This window comes from Primulina huaijiensis, chromosome 14, assembly GCF_012295235.1.
Source record: "Primulina huaijiensis isolate GDHJ02 chromosome 14, ASM1229523v2, whole genome shotgun sequence".
NCBI classification, from domain to species: Eukaryota; Viridiplantae; Streptophyta; class Magnoliopsida; order Lamiales; family Gesneriaceae; genus Primulina; species Primulina huaijiensis.
The window spans coordinates 15607323-15626601 of NC_133319.1; the positions used below are offsets into that span (position 1 = coordinate 15607323).

Sequence of the window (19279 nt, forward strand, 5' to 3'; positions counted from 1 at the left end):
AAAGTGTTTTCAAATTATTTATTTGCAGAGGAATCAGTGAAATAAAATAGGATATTATCTCAGATAAAATCAAATATAGCAGGAAGGGGACGAAGTAGCAGTTGGCGAATATTAAATATCGCATTAAATTTGTTTCTATTTAGTGAATGCTACACCACAGTCACGGTATACTTAGAAGCTTGCATGGTAAAAGAGTGGTGGTTGGACTTACCAGCATATATTTGCAGCAGGCAAACTATATCATATGTACCTTTTTCCATGTTCACTGGACAAAATCTACGAATCCAAGATCCCCTTTGATTTAAAACTTTGTTGTTACGTACTCGTGGTTTGTATAATTAAGTTTAACTTTTCTTTTTCCGATCCCCTGCCCTTTAATTTTCCTTTGGACCAAAAGCAATTGCGAATGATTGATTAATCATCAGATTTTAGTTTTGCTCTGTTTAATGGGATTCTACATCATCTTATTTGAAACTCCATTATGACGTCGAATAAAAATTATTATTAATGATACTTATAGATTGATTATTTTTGTATAACTGCATGTCTGTGTTGCACGGACATGGAATCTCTCTGGTCACAGTTTCCAGAGGGATAATTATTCCTATTTAATTCAACATTTTCTGTCATTTCCTTATTTTAATTTACCGCAATCTAAGCCAGAGAACCCTCCACAATGCAGTCAAACTTGCCTTATTTTTTGAAGCGTGAAAAATAGATCAAAACCCAATCAAAAACTTTTGTTTACAGGACAATCATGATTTGATGGAGACGACACAGCTCTCCTTCAATCCCATCAAAGTCAAAAACAACATCGTCTTTATCGTTAATCCATAAGCTAAAAACAGGTGACAAAGACCCGATTTTTATATTTGTGAATAACACGGATTATTTGCAGACTTGGCCCTTTCCTTGAGAATGCCAGAGACAGGCATTCAAGAATCGGGATCGGGCTTCAGGGCCCGAGATGTGAGCCCGAATTCTTTCATTTTTAATGCTGAATCAAACTTCAGCCTCTTCTCATCTGCTTCTGGTAGTGTCGAGCGCTGCTCTTTTACATCTGATGCACCTGATCAAGATTCTCTCGCCTCTGAAATTTCTCAAGTGATAATGCTGATTATTTTCTCCAATTCTCCTTACTTTTTCCTTTGCCCGATTTCAGGTTTTTGCCACTTGCATTTTAAGAAATATACGTGTTTGTTCAATGAACTTGAAACTTTTCACCTTGATTATGTTAAGATCCTCGATATGTACTTTATTTGCCCTCCTTTCATGCACACATGATGAATAAAACCGGTTTTGTCTTTCCCAAATGGTCAACTTTTGAAAAACGATAAAGCTGTTGAAATTTACACCTGAAACAGAAAACTCACTTGTTGTAGTTTGAGGAAATAGTTAAAGAATCTATGAACTGGATTTTCAGACGCGGATTTTGAATCTTAGCATTTTAGTTCAATATATGAACTGGAAAGTTGTAATCTTTGATTTGAAACAGCAGTTGGCAGGGCACGAATTGGCTGAGGATTTGAGTGGTCCAGATATAGATCCAAACAAGCCGAGACTAGCATAAAAGAATATTGTTAACCTCAGTAGGAAAGGAAGAACTAAAGGTACTGTTTTCCTTTTTTGCTTGAGTTTGGACGCTAGATATACTGGCTTTGACCATACTGATGTATGTTGAGTGGTCACAAGAATTGGTGCAAAATTTCAACCATGGATCAGAATACTTACTTTTTTGTTTAAATAAGATGTGTACTCAGTTCAAATATTAGATAGCAGTGAGGCAGAAACTACAGAGGATGAAAATCTGGCTATAGTGTCTGCAAGAAATTCGTTCTCTCGAGCCCTCAAAGGTATCACGATCAGTGCATTATGTTTCTTAGTGTAAATCAAGAATGCATCTTTTGTGCTCATTAATTTAGTAACCTTTCCTTTCTTGGTGGGTTAATTTGACCAGAATGTGAAGACAGAAGGTTGAGATCCGTAGGGTCATTGAACAAATCAGATCGCAGAACTGCTTCTGTGGATCTCAACATTTCTGTGAGTAATTCTGGGAACTCCTCTTCACCACGGTTTGATGCGATGAAAAAACCATCAGTTGCAAATCGAAGGACCAGCGCATTCCCAAGTCCTGGCACACCTAATTACCGGCACCCGAGTATAAGGATTCAAAAAAGATGGAGTTCTGAACGGAGTCCATCTCACACCAATGCGAATAAGAGGACTGTAAATACTGCATTGTTGCCTTACAATAATGGAAGGACCTTGCCTTCGAAATGGGAAGATGCAGAAAGGTGGATTTTTAGTCCTGTATCTGGAGATGGTTCTATAAGGGCTTCAACTCATCAGCCACAGAGACGGCCCAGATCAAAGAGTGGGCCACTTGGTCCTCCTGGAGTTGCTTACTATCAGATGTTTTCTCCTGCTGCACCTATGTCTGCAGGAGGGAATACTGTGAAGCTAATTGCAAACTCGCCATTTTCGGCTGGAGTGTTGGCTGCCGATGGCTTATGGATTCGAACTGCTGATTGTAATGGTAATACAAACTTTCTTACAGGGACGGAGCCTTGTATGGCGAGGTCGATTAGCATACATGGATGTTCAGAATTGATAAGTCAATCATCATTGCCTAGACACCAAGGTATGGGATTGTTTTCTCGGTTATTTTGTGCTACTAAGGGAAACATTTTCTGTGTAACATATGCCATCTGATTGTACACAAGTACATTTGAAATTCATATTTCAAAAGATACGTGGTTCACAGCCTGGTGTTTCTTCTCTTGTAGCATAAGACCAAGTGACCAACCTTGTTTTGTATATCATCTTGCCTTCCAAGTGGTTAAGTTAATATTTGATTTGATTCATTATCACTTTACATAATGCTATATATCCATATAGATGAGAAATGCAATGGTTTTGAAGATGCGGCCAACTGTATATCACGTGATATTTCGAGGCGGGACATGGCCACTCAAATGAGTCCAGAGAGTAGTATCCAGTCCTCATCCGAGAGGAAATCGTCCTTCTCTCTTGCGACTCCTTCTGTTCTACCCCTTGTAGAATTTGAAAGCATGCACGCCTCCAAACTGGAGATCAGGGATGTGCCGGTTGATGAACCAGTCACCATGACAAGGTGGTCCAAAAAGAATAAGAGTAAGAATTCTGAGAGAGGCGGTGGCTATATAAATGACTGGAAAAGAAAAGCTGTAAACGTTGGCTCTGCTACTTGGGAAGTGTCAATGGAGACATCTAATAGTATTTCGACGTAACTTAATTCAGCTATTCCCTTTTCTTTTGCTCGTCACAATTACAAGTATGCTTATAAATATATCTATCATAGCAAAGGATGCTCAGTGCATATGTAATTTTATTGTTGCTACCACTTTCAGAATTCGGAGGGAAGAAGCTAGAATTACTGCATGGGAGACTTTACAAAAAGCAAAAGCTGAAGCTGCAATAAGAAAACTAGAGGTACTTTTAAGATTTTCCTTCACTCGTTTGCTGTGGTAAAGCTCAACGCATCATTTTTTAATAGCTAGAAATTTTCGTTTGATTCATTGACGAGAAAAACAAATTTATAAACAGAACCGAACATATATATTTTTCTCAATTCTCACCCACTTAAGCACACAAATCACTGGGATCGCGAAATGATGGCCATTATGCCTTACATCAGCATAGACATCTATGAATTAACTTTTGATCATTGTCTAGGTGAAATTGGAGAAAAAGAGGTCATCTTCTATGGACAAAATTATGAACAAACTAAGATCTTCACAGAAGAAGGTTCGGGATATGAGAAGCTCGGTGATGGCGAACCAGGCTCAGCAGATTGAAAGGCCCTCTGTCAAAGCATTATCCTTTCGAAGAGCTCGTCAAATAGGTTCATTGAGCGGTTGCTTTACTTGTCATGCATTTTAGATCCCTTCGATATCATTCAAGCCATAATAATTTTCACAACGCGTAGAAAAGTTTGTATCCGAGGTTTAACTTGGCATTGTCGTTGTACGTCTTGTTGTAAGTATATATTGTCTTCAGACATTTATCCAGAAGTGACTACGAGATCTGTTTATATCTTCTCTCTTATTAAGCAAGAGGCCATACTAAAATGGTCTCTTTTGTGTGACCAATTTCAAATTATAACTCTCTTTAGATGATTAATAAGATTGATATCTGATCATGATATACCTAAATAGCCCTTCCTCACGATACTTTTAGTTATAAATAAAAACAATATACGATAAAAAAGAACTTTGATTTTTAAAAACTCTATAAAAAAAATAGAATTATTCAAATTTTTATTAAAGCACAAACATAAAAGCACAAAATGAAACGCCTCAGATTCGACGACTGTCTTCACTGTACCAAGACGAGTCTTTCCAGCGTGCTTATGTCCTCACTCACACGCACCCTAGGAAACTTTCCAGGAGGTCACCCATCCCAAAAATTACCTCAAGTCAAGCACGCTTAACTTTGGAGTTCTTATTTAATGAGCTACCGAAAAGAAGATGCACCTTCTTGATATGAGTAGTACATATCAAATCTTTTAAGCCCTCTTCAACTGTACAGTCCATTACATTGAACAGTCCCGGAATCCCTCTCATTCCGGTGTGGGATCAGTTCATTCATGTTCCCTCCACCTAGAAACCTGTCAGGAGCCGCTCATTGTTCGTGCAACCTCATTGCACCGGCGATCACCCCCTGCCCTCTTCGGCCCCGGGCCTCACATAAACTACAATAAGAAAATGTTAAAAAATTTATTTGTTTGAACCCAAAGATTTGAATCAACTTCTAATTAATCATTTATCTCTCTCCCCTTTTACATATTGCTCTTCTCCTTCAAACCACATTTCTATATACAAATCTTTGTTTTCATCATTTTAGCCGATTTAGGTAGTAATATTTTCTAAATTGCGGGTTAACTCACTTTTACAATTTGAAATCAAATGCAAAATCTTAAAAAAAAAAAAAATTCAAATTTCTTGAATTTTGACACTTGAAAAGAACTTGTTTTAAAAAATATGTTAAATATTATTCTCTTTATTTTAATACTAATATTAAAGTTCTATTAGTTCTAAAATTGTACTTATGAAATTCTTTAATAAAATTATCATGCTATATATGATAAAATCGAAAAATTTTATTGTACAGAATCGAAAGTTATAATAAATATAATTTAATTTTTATTCGATTATTTCTCAGAATTAATTATATATATAAGTTGTGCATTAATTTAATTTATGGTATATTGAACACATAACGTAGACAGGCGAAGACGAGTGAAAGTAACAAATTGGTAGACCAAATGATACAGACGTTTCAATACACTGTTCCTCGAATGCCATGCAATAACATTGAACGTACGTGTTTTCTATTATTTAATACATTCCAATGAAGAATTTATTGCTTTAATTTTCTAGACGTCCCACGAAAATTTCGATTCAAATCCACAAAGTCATAACATCAAAATTTTATTTCTTTCATTTTGATACGTCCATTAAATTACTTTCTGTGAAAAAAATATGTATTTACGCATTAAAATCAACGAACTGGGTACAATATATGGAGACATGAGCACTGCAGTCTGCATAGATTTGTAAGATGTGTATTTTAGAAAATAAATAAAAGTTAATTAATGTATAAGTGGTTTCTTTTTTCATCTTTCTATTTTCGGGAAAGATCGAGGACTAAATAGAGATTGAAGGCATATCTTCCATGGTATTATTATAATCAATGAAATTAATGAATATTATTTCGTCCACATTCTGTTGTATAAAATTTTTTAAGCCATTTCTTATATATATAACACAATATGATATATTGTTCAATGTTCCTAGATGCGTCGACATTTTATTTATTTTATTTTATTTTACTAAAGCATGATTAGTAAGACACCAACACCACAAATTTCCCTCCTGCTTTAGGAAACAACCAACCATTTCGCCAGAAAATTCCTAAATCTTGTAAATACACGTATATGCGTACATATATATATATGTGTGTGTGTGTGTGTGTGTGTATAGCATACGGATGAAATGTCTGCGTACATATGTTTGTACGTATATGTATACATGTATTGCTCTAGAGACATTGTACATCGTGCATATATATTTTAACATGGCCCTACAAGTTACTAGTTTAAGGAGCAAGTGTGCCATTCAAATGCCCTACTTAGTGCAACATTCATGGTCCCTATTCTTCTTGCTTTAATGCTCATTCATCTTCGTCAATTTTTTTATTTTTATTTTTTCAATAATCGGAAACCCGTCTAACATCGAACAAATTAATCCAACTTGAAATTTTGAACACATTAAATATTTCGAAAATTAATCCAAATTATTAGCAGCTAAATAATTAAATTTAACCGAATTTTTTCAAAGTAATTGTCACATCCAATGGAATATCCACGGGCTTTGAGACATGATATCAAATGCGATCCCAACTACTAAACCTCAGAATTCTAGAAAAAAAAAAAATCCAAGTTTAAAAATTACACTTGTGATGCAATAATTCTCAAATTTGGAGTACAAACTAACACAGCATGGACTTTCTTTCTGTCTCCCAAGATTTTTGTTTATATGATCAAATTTACTGTGAAGATAGTTTGCACATGGGATCGGAGTGTGAGCCCACCATAATCATCAGAGTTGATTTCTTTCTATTTAAAGATATATATAATAGCACTGAAAATTAGAATGCTTAATTGCACTTTTATAATTGCATGCGAATTTTATAGTATAGAATTCAGAGAATAACTCAGATTTTCTGCTGACTTATTAATAATTAAAAATTATATCACTTTTTAATATCCTGGTGGCCATATTATTTAACATAATCGTTTTTTCCAACGTGTTTAACTCTCCAAGCTCGCGAGGTCTGAACTACTTTTTTGAATATTTTATATACAATTTTTAATTTAATATGTGTATTATATATGCTCAGATTCTTGATCATATAAAATATTTATAAAGTAAAATTTTGAGAGCATATTTGTTGGCCGGGGGATTCCCAAGAAACTACGCGTGCATGGCATTATTTGGAAATGATAACCAAAGAACTATCTTTGCTTTCCAAAACGACCAATTAAGCAATAATTTAAAGCGCTTTTACACAGAAAAAAAACAGAGAAAATTAAATCAAGAATCTTGCAGATGCTGCACACTGGGAGGCATCGACCGGTGATAACCCTTATCAGGAACCGGAAAGTAATTTCCACCAGACATTGGCACCGGGAATCCAATAGCGTCAGCAGCGGGGGCTGGCCTATTCGCCGCCACCCTTTCAAGATTCTGCACTTGGTTCTTCAAGAATTTAACGTAATGAATGGCCTCATCAAGCATAGAAGCAGTATCCATCTTAGTTCCTCCCGGTACAAGTCTCTGAAGAATCCTAATCCGCTCACTTATCCTCTCCCGGCGGTGGCGCGCCGCCACGCTTTGAGGGTCCGTCGATATCTTCACATTCTTCCTCTTCGGTGGCTTCACGGACTCGGGGTCGATATGAACAGGCTGCATCGCCGCGATTCTGAAGATCATTTCACGTATCGCAGCCATCGAATTACGTTTCTGCGAATCCCCACCTTCTCCGGAAAATTCCTCCATTTCCCATCTCCTTTCGCAGCTTGAATTGTGCTGCAGGAACGGCAACATAGACAATGATTCTTGATGAAACCCGCGGGAACATGAAGAATTTCCGGGCTGCAGATTCATGAAAGCAGGTGAATTCATGTGTAAGTTATCAAGAGCAGAATCAAAATTATTGCTTGTGATTCCTAAACTTCTAGTTTCGTGGTGATTGCAGAATTCCATCAGTGGGATCTCATACGCCCCGGAAAAATCCGGGAGTGTGTCCATTTGCATCAGCATCATTTCCATCTGATCTTCAACAGAAGATTTCAAGAACTCAGCGTCCATAGCTGGTGGCTTCAGTTCCTTTGTATGTACAAAAAATGAGCTGACTAAAAGGAGAAAAAAGACGGTTTATTCGGAGAAAAGTAAGCGTGCAAATTAAGGCGGAGAAAATTGAGTGATTTATCAGAAAAATGCAGCAGGAATCGTAGGTGAAGCAGAATAATTAGGTTTTTTCGAGAAGAGATGTTGCAGCTAAGGGAGAAGAGGGAATAAAATAGTGATTATTGGGAACAGGCTAATTGAGCCAGTGGGAAAGGTATATATAACAAGTGGTACTACATTATAATAGTATTTAGATTCTCCACTTGGGATAATTTAATTTTATATTGCAAATAATGTCGTTTATCATAAAGTTGGTGTACTTTTTCTTTAATTTATAATTTTTTTATAAATTTATTTCATTTTCTAATCGATTAATCTTCTATATTTTGGCTACGTTACATGACTGTATATATTTGCACATGTAATAGAATTTCAAGCAGACATTGACTTATATATTAATAAAAAAAATAAAAATAAAAACTAGGCGAACCTATATATAATATCACGAGAGGTGTTAAATGAAATTTCAGCGTTAATTTTAATTTCTTTTATTTGAATAAAACGATTGATCCAAATTATATATCGGGTTGGTTTTTTTTTTTTATTTGGATTCAATTGATTAAAATCAAATAAGTAGGAATGTAAATGAGCCGAGCCGAGCCGAACAGTATCAGGCTCGGGCTCGGCTCGTTAAACTATTTTCTCGGCTCGGGCTCGTTACGAGCTTTTGGTTTGAAGCTCGGGCTCGGCTCGTTCGGAAGTTATGAAGCTCGGGCTCGGCTCGTTAATGGCTCGTTTATCTTATTTAATGAGCCTAGCTCGGGTTCGGCTCGTTAAGCAAGCTCGTTTCTGCTCCGAATCCAACTCCAAACCACAAAGTTATGCAGAAGCGGCATTCAATGAAAGAATCTTCAAAACTACGTTCATCTCCAATTCAATACTACTCTTATTACAATACAGCATAAAGGCCTTATTTGAAGAAGAGTTCCAGCAGATCATATGTCAATGGTGTTAGAATTAGTCCCGTTTTGAATATTCCTCATACTTACATTGCTAAAGGTACAGTAATAAGTTTCTTTGGGATCGGTTCTTTTATCTAATGATCAAATAAGAAAAAAAACAACTTAATTAAACCCAACAACCTAATAGGAATTCAACATGATAAAACATAAAAGAATTACCAGAGCATGAATGAGCTTGCTGTTTTTGCCTCGCTCCCTCGTGAACCCAACTTCAACAACCTAATAGGAATTCAACAAGATAAAACATAAAAGATATTTAAATTGAAACAAACAAACAAACTTCACCAATTCAATGATAAACATTCGATGGTAATGACCTTAATTCAAATGAATCTCCTTAAGCCCCGAATTCTCCTTAATATAATTTTAAATTTTTAATATATTATTATTTATCATACATAATTATTTTAATATTATAACTCATTAATTATCTCAAATTCGAGCTCACGATCTACCTAAACGAGCCGAGCTCGAGCTCGTGAACCACTTAAACGAGCCGAGCTCGAGCTCGAGCTCACGAGCCAGCTAAACGAGCCGAGCTCAATTTTGAGCTCACGAACCTATTATTGAACATGTTCACGAGCTAACGAGCCGAACATCATTAATCTCAAGCTCGACTCAACAAAATTGTCGAGCCCAAAATAAGGCTCGGGCTCGGCTCGATAAGCTTAACGAATGAGCCCGAACGAGCTTTTTAACGAGCCGAGATCCGAAAAGCTCGCGAACAGTTCGGTTCATTTACATCCCTACAAATCAGGTTCAGTTGTTCGGATTGGATATCGGGTGGGACAACCCAACCCATATATCCAAAGGGGCTAGCTACTTCATTTAATTTAATTTAATTTAATTTAATTTGCTAACTCTCCTTTGAAAAATACGGTTGCATGACATACGGCTAGTATGATTATGTTTTTTCTTTTCTTCCATGGAATAAAACTCAAGAATTTAATCGAAGGAGAATTACTTAAAGTTTACCACTGGAATTTTTATAAAAATACGTGAATTATATTTGATATTTTAAAACCAGGTAGAATGAAAGTGACGAAGATGTAACAGATCGAGTATACATCAACAAGAATTTGGCCCACTGTACCGATGGCAGAGATCTAATCTGTACGTTCCATGGTAGCCATAGGTGCTTCCCATATGATATGATATGATGGTGGTTCAAAAAAATTATTTATTTTTTAAGATAATTAAACATATGCATGTAACATTTTATTACAAAATGCGAGTTACCTAAGACGAGACATACATCAAATTTTTTGTTTTGTTTTGTTTTTTTAAAAAATGATTGACCAATCATGCACCGTGTTTTGTTTTTTTAAAAAATGATTGACCAATCATGCACCGCTACGTAGACGGTGTACCACGCAAGTTGCTTTAATATGTCAATATGAACCCCTGACAGCTAAGAAATTACTTGGAACCTTTAACTTTATCAGAGGCAGTTTAGCCAGCGATATTTTACATCAACCTAATTGCAAACAAATATGATTATTTAGTATAAGATCAAAGTGGGATTAATTGTTCTATGATTATTTAATTGCAAGTCCTGACCCAAATCTTCCTTTTTTCGACTTTCAAATGCAAGATTATACAGCATCCTATAAAGCTGCCGGTTCATTATATTTTTTAACATATGGACACTAAAATATAGATTAAATTTCCCACATCCCATTGACAATGCCATTTATGCAGCAACAAAATCAGCTTTGGACGACTGACGACAGTGTCTCAATGGCTCTACAGTCACACAGTCCATAATACAGCCCCCGAAACAAAACCACCATAATTGTATAAAGAACTTTAAAATGTGCCATCATGCCCTCCAAAAATGAGAAAAAGTGATACACGATCATGTTGAACTTGGAACTTTTGAGTTAATAAACACATAGCTACGATCGATACGTACCTAATTATTAAAAAAATTGACAGAAAAAATCAGTTCATAGCTCACGACTTCTGGCACCTTCAGTGAGACTACCATCCCAAATCTCTTCAACGCAAAACTGATGTAGCTTCTTGTACATTCTCTCCCAGTGCTGAATCATTTGAGCAGATCGTTCTTGTTCGCTTTTCAGCCTTTCTAATTCCACCTCAGATGCCACTGAAGAACCTTGTCGCTGCAACAGGGAAACAAAAGCGAGAAATGTCAGAGTGATCTTTACCTCCGCAGTTCATTTCAATAACATGTGCTTGCTGTATTACACAGCGAGATGAAAATATATGGAGGAAATGTAATTAGAAAGCAGAAATTTCCTGATACACAGAATCCAAACTAAACTAAATATGATCAAATGCTTTCCTCTCATAATATAAATTGAAGGAAAATGTTGGGAGTACACTTAAGGTTACACTCAAACTTACATTTTGCATGATAAATTACAAAAGTATCAATGAATCCAATTAGATCTTTTATTTTTTTATTCTCCATTACCTTTGAAAAGTAAAAATATTATAATGTGTGTCAATCTAAATGTACATGTAGCAATATGCACAAAGATTTTCAACTCAAAGCAGCAGAAGAAAAACTACATCAAAGATATGTAAAAATCAAGCAGAATACATCAATTCAATTTCTTAACCTAAATGCACTGTCCTCATAAAAAGACATAAATAGATGTTAAATCAAACAATAAAGAGGAAACTTCCATCAAGAGAAATCCAAACCTCTAGTTCTTTAATTTGATTCTCCATTGTTTGAACGCTAATATACGACAAGTCTAAGAATTTGTCAGAATTGTCATGAGGACTGAGATAAACGTCAACATGGGCATTTTCCTCTGCCGTACTAGCATACTTTTGTAGTGGGGGTGGAAAAAGGAAGCTGTGCCCTTTTGGTGTTGTATCTCCTGACTTTTTAGACATCTGAGAAAATACAGACTGCGACTGTCTGGTGATGAGAACGTTATTAACTGCACCTGCACAAGGCCAAGGACAAAGAAAACAAGCTTAACGCCTATACAGTCTAATAAAACGAAAGAAATTTCAACTTGTTAAAAGGATGGAAATTTAAGATTGACAACATAGGAAATAGAGTTATGATGAAATGACATAAACTATAATACGATTACTGCAACTATATAACACCCAGTTAAAACAGTCATCTGTTCAGAAAATGCTCGCTACCAGCTCGCATTGGATCGATAACCAATGCAGACATCATCAATGTACTTAACCAAGCATCCATCATCAGTAAGTATTAAAGCATAACAGTGGCTTTTATAAAGTTTTCACAGGATTCCAAAAGTTAAAAGCAACTATTAGAAACAACTCATGACTGACATACATAAATCCCAACGTAAATACATCAATATAAGATACATCAAGTGGAAAAGCAAAATTTGTTAAGTTAAAAAAATAATTGAGTCGAGTATTAAAAAGTGTAAAAATTACAAAGTAGTCAATTGAAAGAACAAGCATCATAAAAAAATACCTTTTGTGTGTCTGAAAACACGAACGATATTTCGAGTTCTAGTATCCCAAACTCGAATCAAACCATCCTCTGATCCAGAAACTAATAGAAGTCCATCAGCACTAAAAGCCAAGCATGTTACAGCTTTACTGTCGTACAGATCACAATTCACTTTCAGGACAGGTTAAAAATGAAACAGACCCACAAACGTAAAATATGCAAAGTAGTTAATAGAAAGTATAAATTGAAATATAAACACATGCATTAGCTTATGTTCTTGCCATATTATTTCTATGACATGCAAACAATGGAGGTCATTAGCTACCATAAACCCTCCATATATTGTAGAATAACATGCTCGTAGCCTCGAAGAGATTCTGATAACGAAATGAATTGCAGGTCACTGTATGTCAGAAATCTTTCATCAAATATGGTGGGAAAGGAATAAAACATTAAGGCTTACAAGTTCCAACAATCAAATTTGTCATTAAATTGAAACGTATGTAAATTTGAAATATAACCAACCTATGCTCAGTCAATGAAACAAGGCTGTTGTTGGGGGTACCAGGAGAATTTAATCCGGCAATATAAATTTTGCCATCCCTGCCACCAGCATAAAATACTGTTTCTCTAGGTCCCAAGACAATAGTATCAATTATGGAAGGAAAGACTATATCTGTTAATAGTTTTCCTTCATATAAGCTCCATACCTGTGATAGAACAAAGGATGGCATTATCTTTACCAAAATGAAAAAGGGTAAGGTACAAGGTAAGAAAGGTGGTATCATATAAGTGAAAAGAGCTGAACACACGTTTGTCTTTTTTAAGGCACAAGTACATTGAACAAATTGGAAAACAGAGAGTGAAGAAAAGAACCTTGCATGTACGGTCCTCAGAAGCCGACACGATGATGGCATTACATCCTCCATGTCCAGTCTTAATGTCGGTCACTTTCAAAGAATGCTCGTGAAAGCTGTACTCATACAGAGATCTTGCCTCTTCTCTCCTCACATCATCAAATATCCTAAAATCGATAACTTCCATCAAATATTTATTTTCCGCAGCATTATAACAAAATTACACATAGGGACCTAGAACATACAAGAAAAGTGACCACACCCGAACACATCCATCCTCTGCCCCTGAAATCAAGAGGGATTGGTCATCATTGAATACCAGGCAAGTGACAGCCCTGTAATGTGCATGCCACTTCTTCAGCAATTTCCCAGTCGCAATCTACAGATCGAATCATAAAATTTAAAAACACTACCCTATGCATCTCCGTGTCCCAGCTCACAACGCACAATTGATGCAAATATATTTAAGAATAACAAGATGTTAGATTTCACATCAAGTAAAAATTGCACTATATTTCAAGGTACAAAATGTAGATTTTCGTTCCCACATCCTATGCACTCTGTAATAGTAAATATTGAATTTCCCTAAGGGACCTAACCATTGTAAAGCAGTCAAGTTTAAATTTATGCTATATGGCCAATTAGAAATCAGCCAAGTTGCGAACTCCCTTCATGGTCCGACGATTAAGAATCAGACAATTTGCCAACTACCCCTCATTGCACTTTTCACTGCCGCAAAATTTATAGTCTACATTATAAAAATTAACTTTTGCACATGCAAGTTGGCACCTGTTTTGTTCTCCCTTCTTTTTTAGCAGTTTCTATATTCCTTGTTTTTTTTGTAGTACAATTTCTATATTCTGACAGCTTGAGCGTTATCTTTGTTATCAATAATCAAAGGCCAGATATTCTGCTCTCTATTGTTTTTAGAAAGACTAACTCTCTTCCTTGTACCAATCATGCATTTTCAGTCTTAGTCACAGCCCAATCGCATGCTTACCTAGGAGTTCATCCTACTTAGTAGACGTGGTAGCATCTCATGGAGCTAAAAGAACAAAAATAAAAAAATTTACGACCAAATGTATAAAATGAAGCTAATTAGACAGGTTTATTCAAATAGTAGATAATCACTTACTCAATGATATAGCATAACATAAAGCATGAAACAGGTAAACGACCAAGCAGCTACGATACAGAAATCATTTAAGCAATTTAAAAAGGCATCATATGGAATACTAGATTATATTCACCTCCCAAATGTAGATATCGCCTGAAAGACCTCCTCCAGCAATATAAGTTCCCTCACTATTTGAGACAAGTGGCGCAATGGGTTCTGCAAGGATGCTACGGGCTTCTACATGTGGCTGCAAACTCAAAGCAACTTAAATAAATTTTGATCCGCATTTTTCGAATTAACAATATTACAAAAATCCATCTTCCAACAAGCCAATCGAGGGTTTGAAAACTGAACCGAGTACCTTTATTTAGCACACTTATATTTGCACCAATAGATTCATCAAAGCAGTTTTAAGTTCTTTACTTCCAAAAAATATGAAACAAACAAAATCAGAGGTGGTAATTTTGATCAGCATCCAGTGCAAGCAATAATCAAAATAAAAAATATTGAAGCCTCGCTGGAAATAGCGCCACATCGCCAAGTTTTTTTTAGCAAATATCTCCAAGTTTTCGACTGTTGCGAACCGAACGGATGGTCGTGGTCATTGCTGACTGATCTCTTACTTCCACCCCCAAAATTTTTTTTTTAAAAAAATATTATTAATTTTTTTAAAAAAAATTCCAAATGTCTGGTTTTAAAAAATTTCAAGACATCAGGGAAGGTCATGGCGACAGTTCCATGAACTATCAATGGAACATGAATCGTGGTTGGCCGTTTCGGCGAACCATGTGCAGGACCCACCAGACTTCAGTGATACCAAATTATTTATAGAGCCACACCTGCGCCATATATTTGTGGGGCAAATTAAACAAAATTACCTTGTTCCAGGACCAATAAAGGATGGAGCCAGAAGAAGAGTGCTTAGATTTTCGTAGTTGGGACGAGGCAAGAAAGCGCCCGGCTACGTTGACGAGACCGTGAGGAGGAGAAGAGCATGAATGGAACCGTCGGAGCTTCTCGCCGCTGCAGAGGTTCCAACAGCTTATGTCGGCGTCTGCCGGTGATGACGCTATCAAGATTTCAGCGGCTTCCATCGCAGGGTTTAGGCTAACTGGCCACTGGGTTGCTTGAAACTTCTGTAAAATCTCTTGCCTCAGACGATCACCCTGTTGTCATAAGTAAACGATCATAATTTATTAATGCCAAACCAGAGTTAAATTAATTTATCTACTATAAATGGGCTAAAATAGTAGCATAAACAGTGGACATGATTCTCAATGTCTCATACAGACTTAGTGTTGGATATCAAAGCATTTCAAAAAGCAAATGTTTTAAAGTGATTATTTGCTTATCATTGAAATGTATATTTGCTCACTTGTTTAAGATGAATGATAAATTCATCCTGGTGCGGAGTAAAAAAAAGATCATTTTTCTTAAATGATTGGAGGCTTTAGTTTTAAACTGAACAGTTTTTATTTAGAATTCAGTTCCTTTCTCAATGAAAAATTGAAAATATAATATTTATAATAATTCGTGAAGTTTAGAGTAGGAGTTATAAGAAAAATGCTTTGAGAACATTAGCAATTTGATTATAGGATTCTTCAAAAATTAATCTAATAAACCTCACTTTTACCAGAAAATCATTGAGCAAAACTAAAACTAACACGCGTAGATACATAAGCACATGAACTATATATGCCTCAATAACCAAAAATATGAGCAACCGCTGAATTGGCTTAGTCAGCAGCCCAAAGGGATTAAACCAATGGTGGCCACAGGCTATTTACAAACCCCTCAAACACACTTTCTTCCCCCACCTCACAACAGAACGGCAACTGAGATTATACAAGATAAAAATTTAAAAAATAATGATATGATTCACAGTTTTCTGACCAGGTAAGGGACAATTGTCGTGCCAGAAATGTCATCCATTTTGCAAAGGTTTGGACAAACACGTGAAGTTTTGTTGCGTCAAGGCATGGTAAATAAAGTATAAGAACCTACTCTGCTTTGCTAATTTCAATGACAATCTGAAACTGGGATTTTCTATCTAACTTAAAAAGAAGTTTACATCGACGAATAAATAATAGGCACATACATTTTCCAGTATGGAATCTTTTAACGAAGTCAATGTGAACCTGTAATAAATGTCACACAAGGTGAGGTGGAAGATATCACCAAGAACATGAGAAAATCAATTAAAACAAAAATGACTAACAATCGGTATTCATCATATGAACTAAGATAAGTCATAGTTATTTGAAGCACGATAGTCGAGACACACTAAAGAGCATCAAATGGTGAAGCTTATTTCCAAGACGCAAAGTGTGGCACACTTTTTATTAGATATCCTATAATCTACACAGATTAAAATGGGTTCTTTTTGTCTGTTCGGATTGTACATTCAAGAAAGTAAAAGAAAAAGAGTCATCGACCTGAAATGTATGATAGCAAGCTGAGGTTTCTAAGCCAAACCGTTGGAAGAATTACAAGGGTGGCAACTACAAAAAAATGTTGGTACAAAATAAAAAAATCGAAACTTCGAAAAAATTAATAGAGTTTAACAACTACCTGATATAGACGAAATCGTTTAAAAAAATGTTCGGGAAGGGCGATATATATAGAAACATAGCGACGGTTTTGTAACAACTGTCGCTATATAGCAACGGTTTTTAATAAAACCGTCGTTATATAGCGACGGTCCTAAACAAAAGTCGCCATATAGCGACGGTATTGACAAAACCCGTCGCTAATCTAGATCGGCGACGGTTCATGCATAACTGTCGCTGTTATGGCGACGGTTTGAAACTAGCCGTCGCCGATCTACACCGGCGACGAACATCCTCGCTACTATAACGACGGTTATAAACAAACAGTCGTTATAATAGCGACGGTTTTTATAAACTGTCGCTATTTTAGCGACCGTTTTAGATTAAACCGTCGCTTAATTAAATAAGCGACAGTTTATTAAAAACCGTCGCCATATAGCGACGGTGTAAAACGACCGTCGCTATATGGAGACGGTGTTTAATAAACCGTCGCTATATAGTCCGTTTTTTTGTAGTTAAAGCAAGCCAAGGCATGGCTTTATAGTTAAGGCGCGTACTTTACGGAATCTCTGTTTGTGTTGAGGAGCAATGACTGAGCAGACGATCTGGGAGTTACTATTGTTATTATTATAATCATTACTGTTCTCCAGGAACACTTGTTCTTTGGGCCTCTTTTTCTGGGGCTCAATCTCGAAATTCCACTGTAAATCGAGCCCGATTTCTTCTTGACCCGGGCCAGGAGCCAAACCTTGAACTTGAACTGAAAAAAGGAGAGAAAGTGCCGTTAGGGTAGAAAAAAGCTCAAATTTCATGAACAAATAGAAGTTAGACAAATATCAGAGACAATACAGTGAGGGATGTAAGGGGGGTGGTGTTCAAGGAGATTAGGGGTGTTAAAGTAGGTCACTTGCTGCGAAATCTGACCCTCCGATCCATGCTATTGTTATACAAATCACTGCAAAAGGGAATGAAAAACAGGATTAAATAAACAGAAAATTCTGTGGTGTACAACCAAAACAAAAAAGAATCTAGAAACCAGATAAAAAAAATTATAAGAAATATTGGGATTGCGTTTCAAAACTATCAGTCACCTGTAGGGTTTAGATTGTTGTGGGTGTTGAAGGAATTGTTGGAATTTATTTTGAGAGAGAGAAGCCATGGCTGCAGGCTCTAGAGAGGAGAAACGATGGGAAGGGTCCAAAATAAACTCTCTTTTATCTGCTAACTACAACTTCAAATCTCGAAGACTTCTCGATTTTGTTCCTTTGTAGATTTTTTATTTTTATTTTTTTTGGTGAACATGTAAATGTTGCCTTTTTATAAATTTGATGATAATTGTACATGAGAGCCGAACAAAATATCAGGAAAAAAAAAATCACAAAAACTCCGATAAGACGATCTCGCATTGAAGTTTTTGTCTATTTCAAGTGATTGTTTTTGTGAGACCGATATTATATTCGGGTCAGTAATGAAAAAATATTATTTTTTATATTAAAAATATTATTTTTTATTGTAAATATGGACAATGTTAACACGTCTCACGATTAAATATCCATGAAAAATATATTAGTAGCTTATTTTTAAAGTAAGACGTCTAGATTATGAGCTTCTGAAACATCATTCAAGTTATATTATATAAAAATATTCCTTCCTATTATCTTTATCTAGGAAGGACTAAATATGTCGTGCTTATAACAAAAGTTTATGAAAAGAAAATATTAGATTTAGATATCCAGGAATCAAAATAATTTTAGTGCATAAATATAAATACTACATCATGATTTTCTCCCAATAATCACAGAAAAACTTCATATGTTATGCAACCTGTTTACTTACACACTTTGTGGTCAATTTATGATATTTGGGCATGCACACAAACAATTTATATAATATTTACAAAATTATGTGCAATAAATTATTAGATAAATCATAACTTATGTTGAAATAATTTTTTATTCTAATTTTGCTTTAGGTTTTTTTATTTATTTATTTTACTATTTAAAAATAAAAATCAACTTTGTCATGTTAGGTGATCCTTACCGTTTATTCGAAAATATAAACATTTACTAGTGGATTATAATTTACTCTTGCATTTTTATTTTTTTATACAATAAAAAAATTACAGCTTGATAACGATAATTTCCTCAATTTCAAATATATCGAATTAATTGTAAACATCGTGAGGCTGATGTTGATTGCCAGCCACATCTATCGAACTCGTTGCGGGGTGTGACTGATCTGAGGCTCATTCAATGGTTTGTTATTAATTAATATAAAAAAGCTGACATTAAAAATTTGAGAATCACGTGATTATTGGCCGAAATTTTGAGACCAACTCTAACATCCTGAGTTGAAAGATATATA

At 35.5% G+C, this 19279-nt stretch overlaps 3 protein-coding genes and 1 pseudogene across 7 annotated transcripts in view; 2 read left to right on the forward strand and 2 right to left on the reverse strand.

Moving 5' to 3' along the window:
* The first annotated feature begins 613 nt into the window (after positions 1-613).
* Positions 614-19279, forward strand: part of LOC140956810 (uncharacterized) — a 22743-nt pseudogene continuing 4077 nt past the window's right edge.
* LOC140957115 (uncharacterized) lies at positions 1460-4074 on the forward strand. Its single transcript, XM_073414247.1, has 7 exons — positions 1460-1474; positions 1574-1610; positions 1761-1853; positions 1958-2641; positions 2899-3265; positions 3390-3471; positions 3715-4074. Exons 1-7 carry the CDS (start codon positions 1460-1462, stop codon positions 3919-3921), a joined length of 1485 nt encoding a protein of 494 aa, XP_073270348.1. The 3' UTR covers positions 3922-4074.
* Positions 7137-8127, reverse strand: LOC140956490 (transcription factor HEC1-like). Its single transcript, XM_073413247.1, has one exon. The coding sequence runs from the start codon at positions 7911-7913 to the stop codon at positions 7137-7139; it is 777 nt and encodes a 258-aa protein (XP_073269348.1). The 5' UTR covers positions 7914-8127.
* The window catches only part of LOC140956809 (protein ROOT INITIATION DEFECTIVE 3-like), a 43564-nt gene continuing 35089 nt past the window's right edge, over positions 10805-19279 (reverse strand). For 2 of the 5 annotated variants that reach the window (XM_073413683.1, XM_073413681.1), the window contains exons 2-9: positions 15245-15532; positions 14500-14613; positions 13495-13628; positions 13269-13416; positions 12918-13102; positions 12414-12541; positions 11648-11898; positions 10805-11100 (exon numbers count right to left, since the gene is read on the reverse strand). In XM_073413683.1, the coding sequence (XP_073269784.1) occupies positions 10924-11100; positions 11648-11898; positions 12414-12541; positions 12918-13102; positions 13269-13416; positions 13495-13628; positions 14500-14613; positions 15245-15460 (1353 nt within the window). In that variant the 5' untranslated portion in view covers positions 15461-15532 and the 3' untranslated portion in view covers positions 10805-10923. The other 3 variants (XM_073413680.1, XM_073413679.1, XM_073413682.1) reach the window with 3 other exon arrangements.

Coding starts and splice junctions, on each gene's coding strand:
- LOC140956490 (XM_073413247.1), bottom strand. CDS start 7,913: ATGGACGCTGAGTTCTTGAAATCTTCTGTTGAAGATCAGATGGAAATG.
- LOC140957115 (XM_073414247.1), top strand. Junction 3,266..3,389: donor ACATCTAATAGTATTTCGAC/GTAACTTAATTC, acceptor TACCACTTTCAG/AATTCGGAGGGAAGAAGCTA. Junction 3,472..3,714: donor CTGCAATAAGAAAACTAGAG/GTACTTTTAAGA, acceptor ATCATTGTCTAG/GTGAAATTGGAGAAAAAGAG.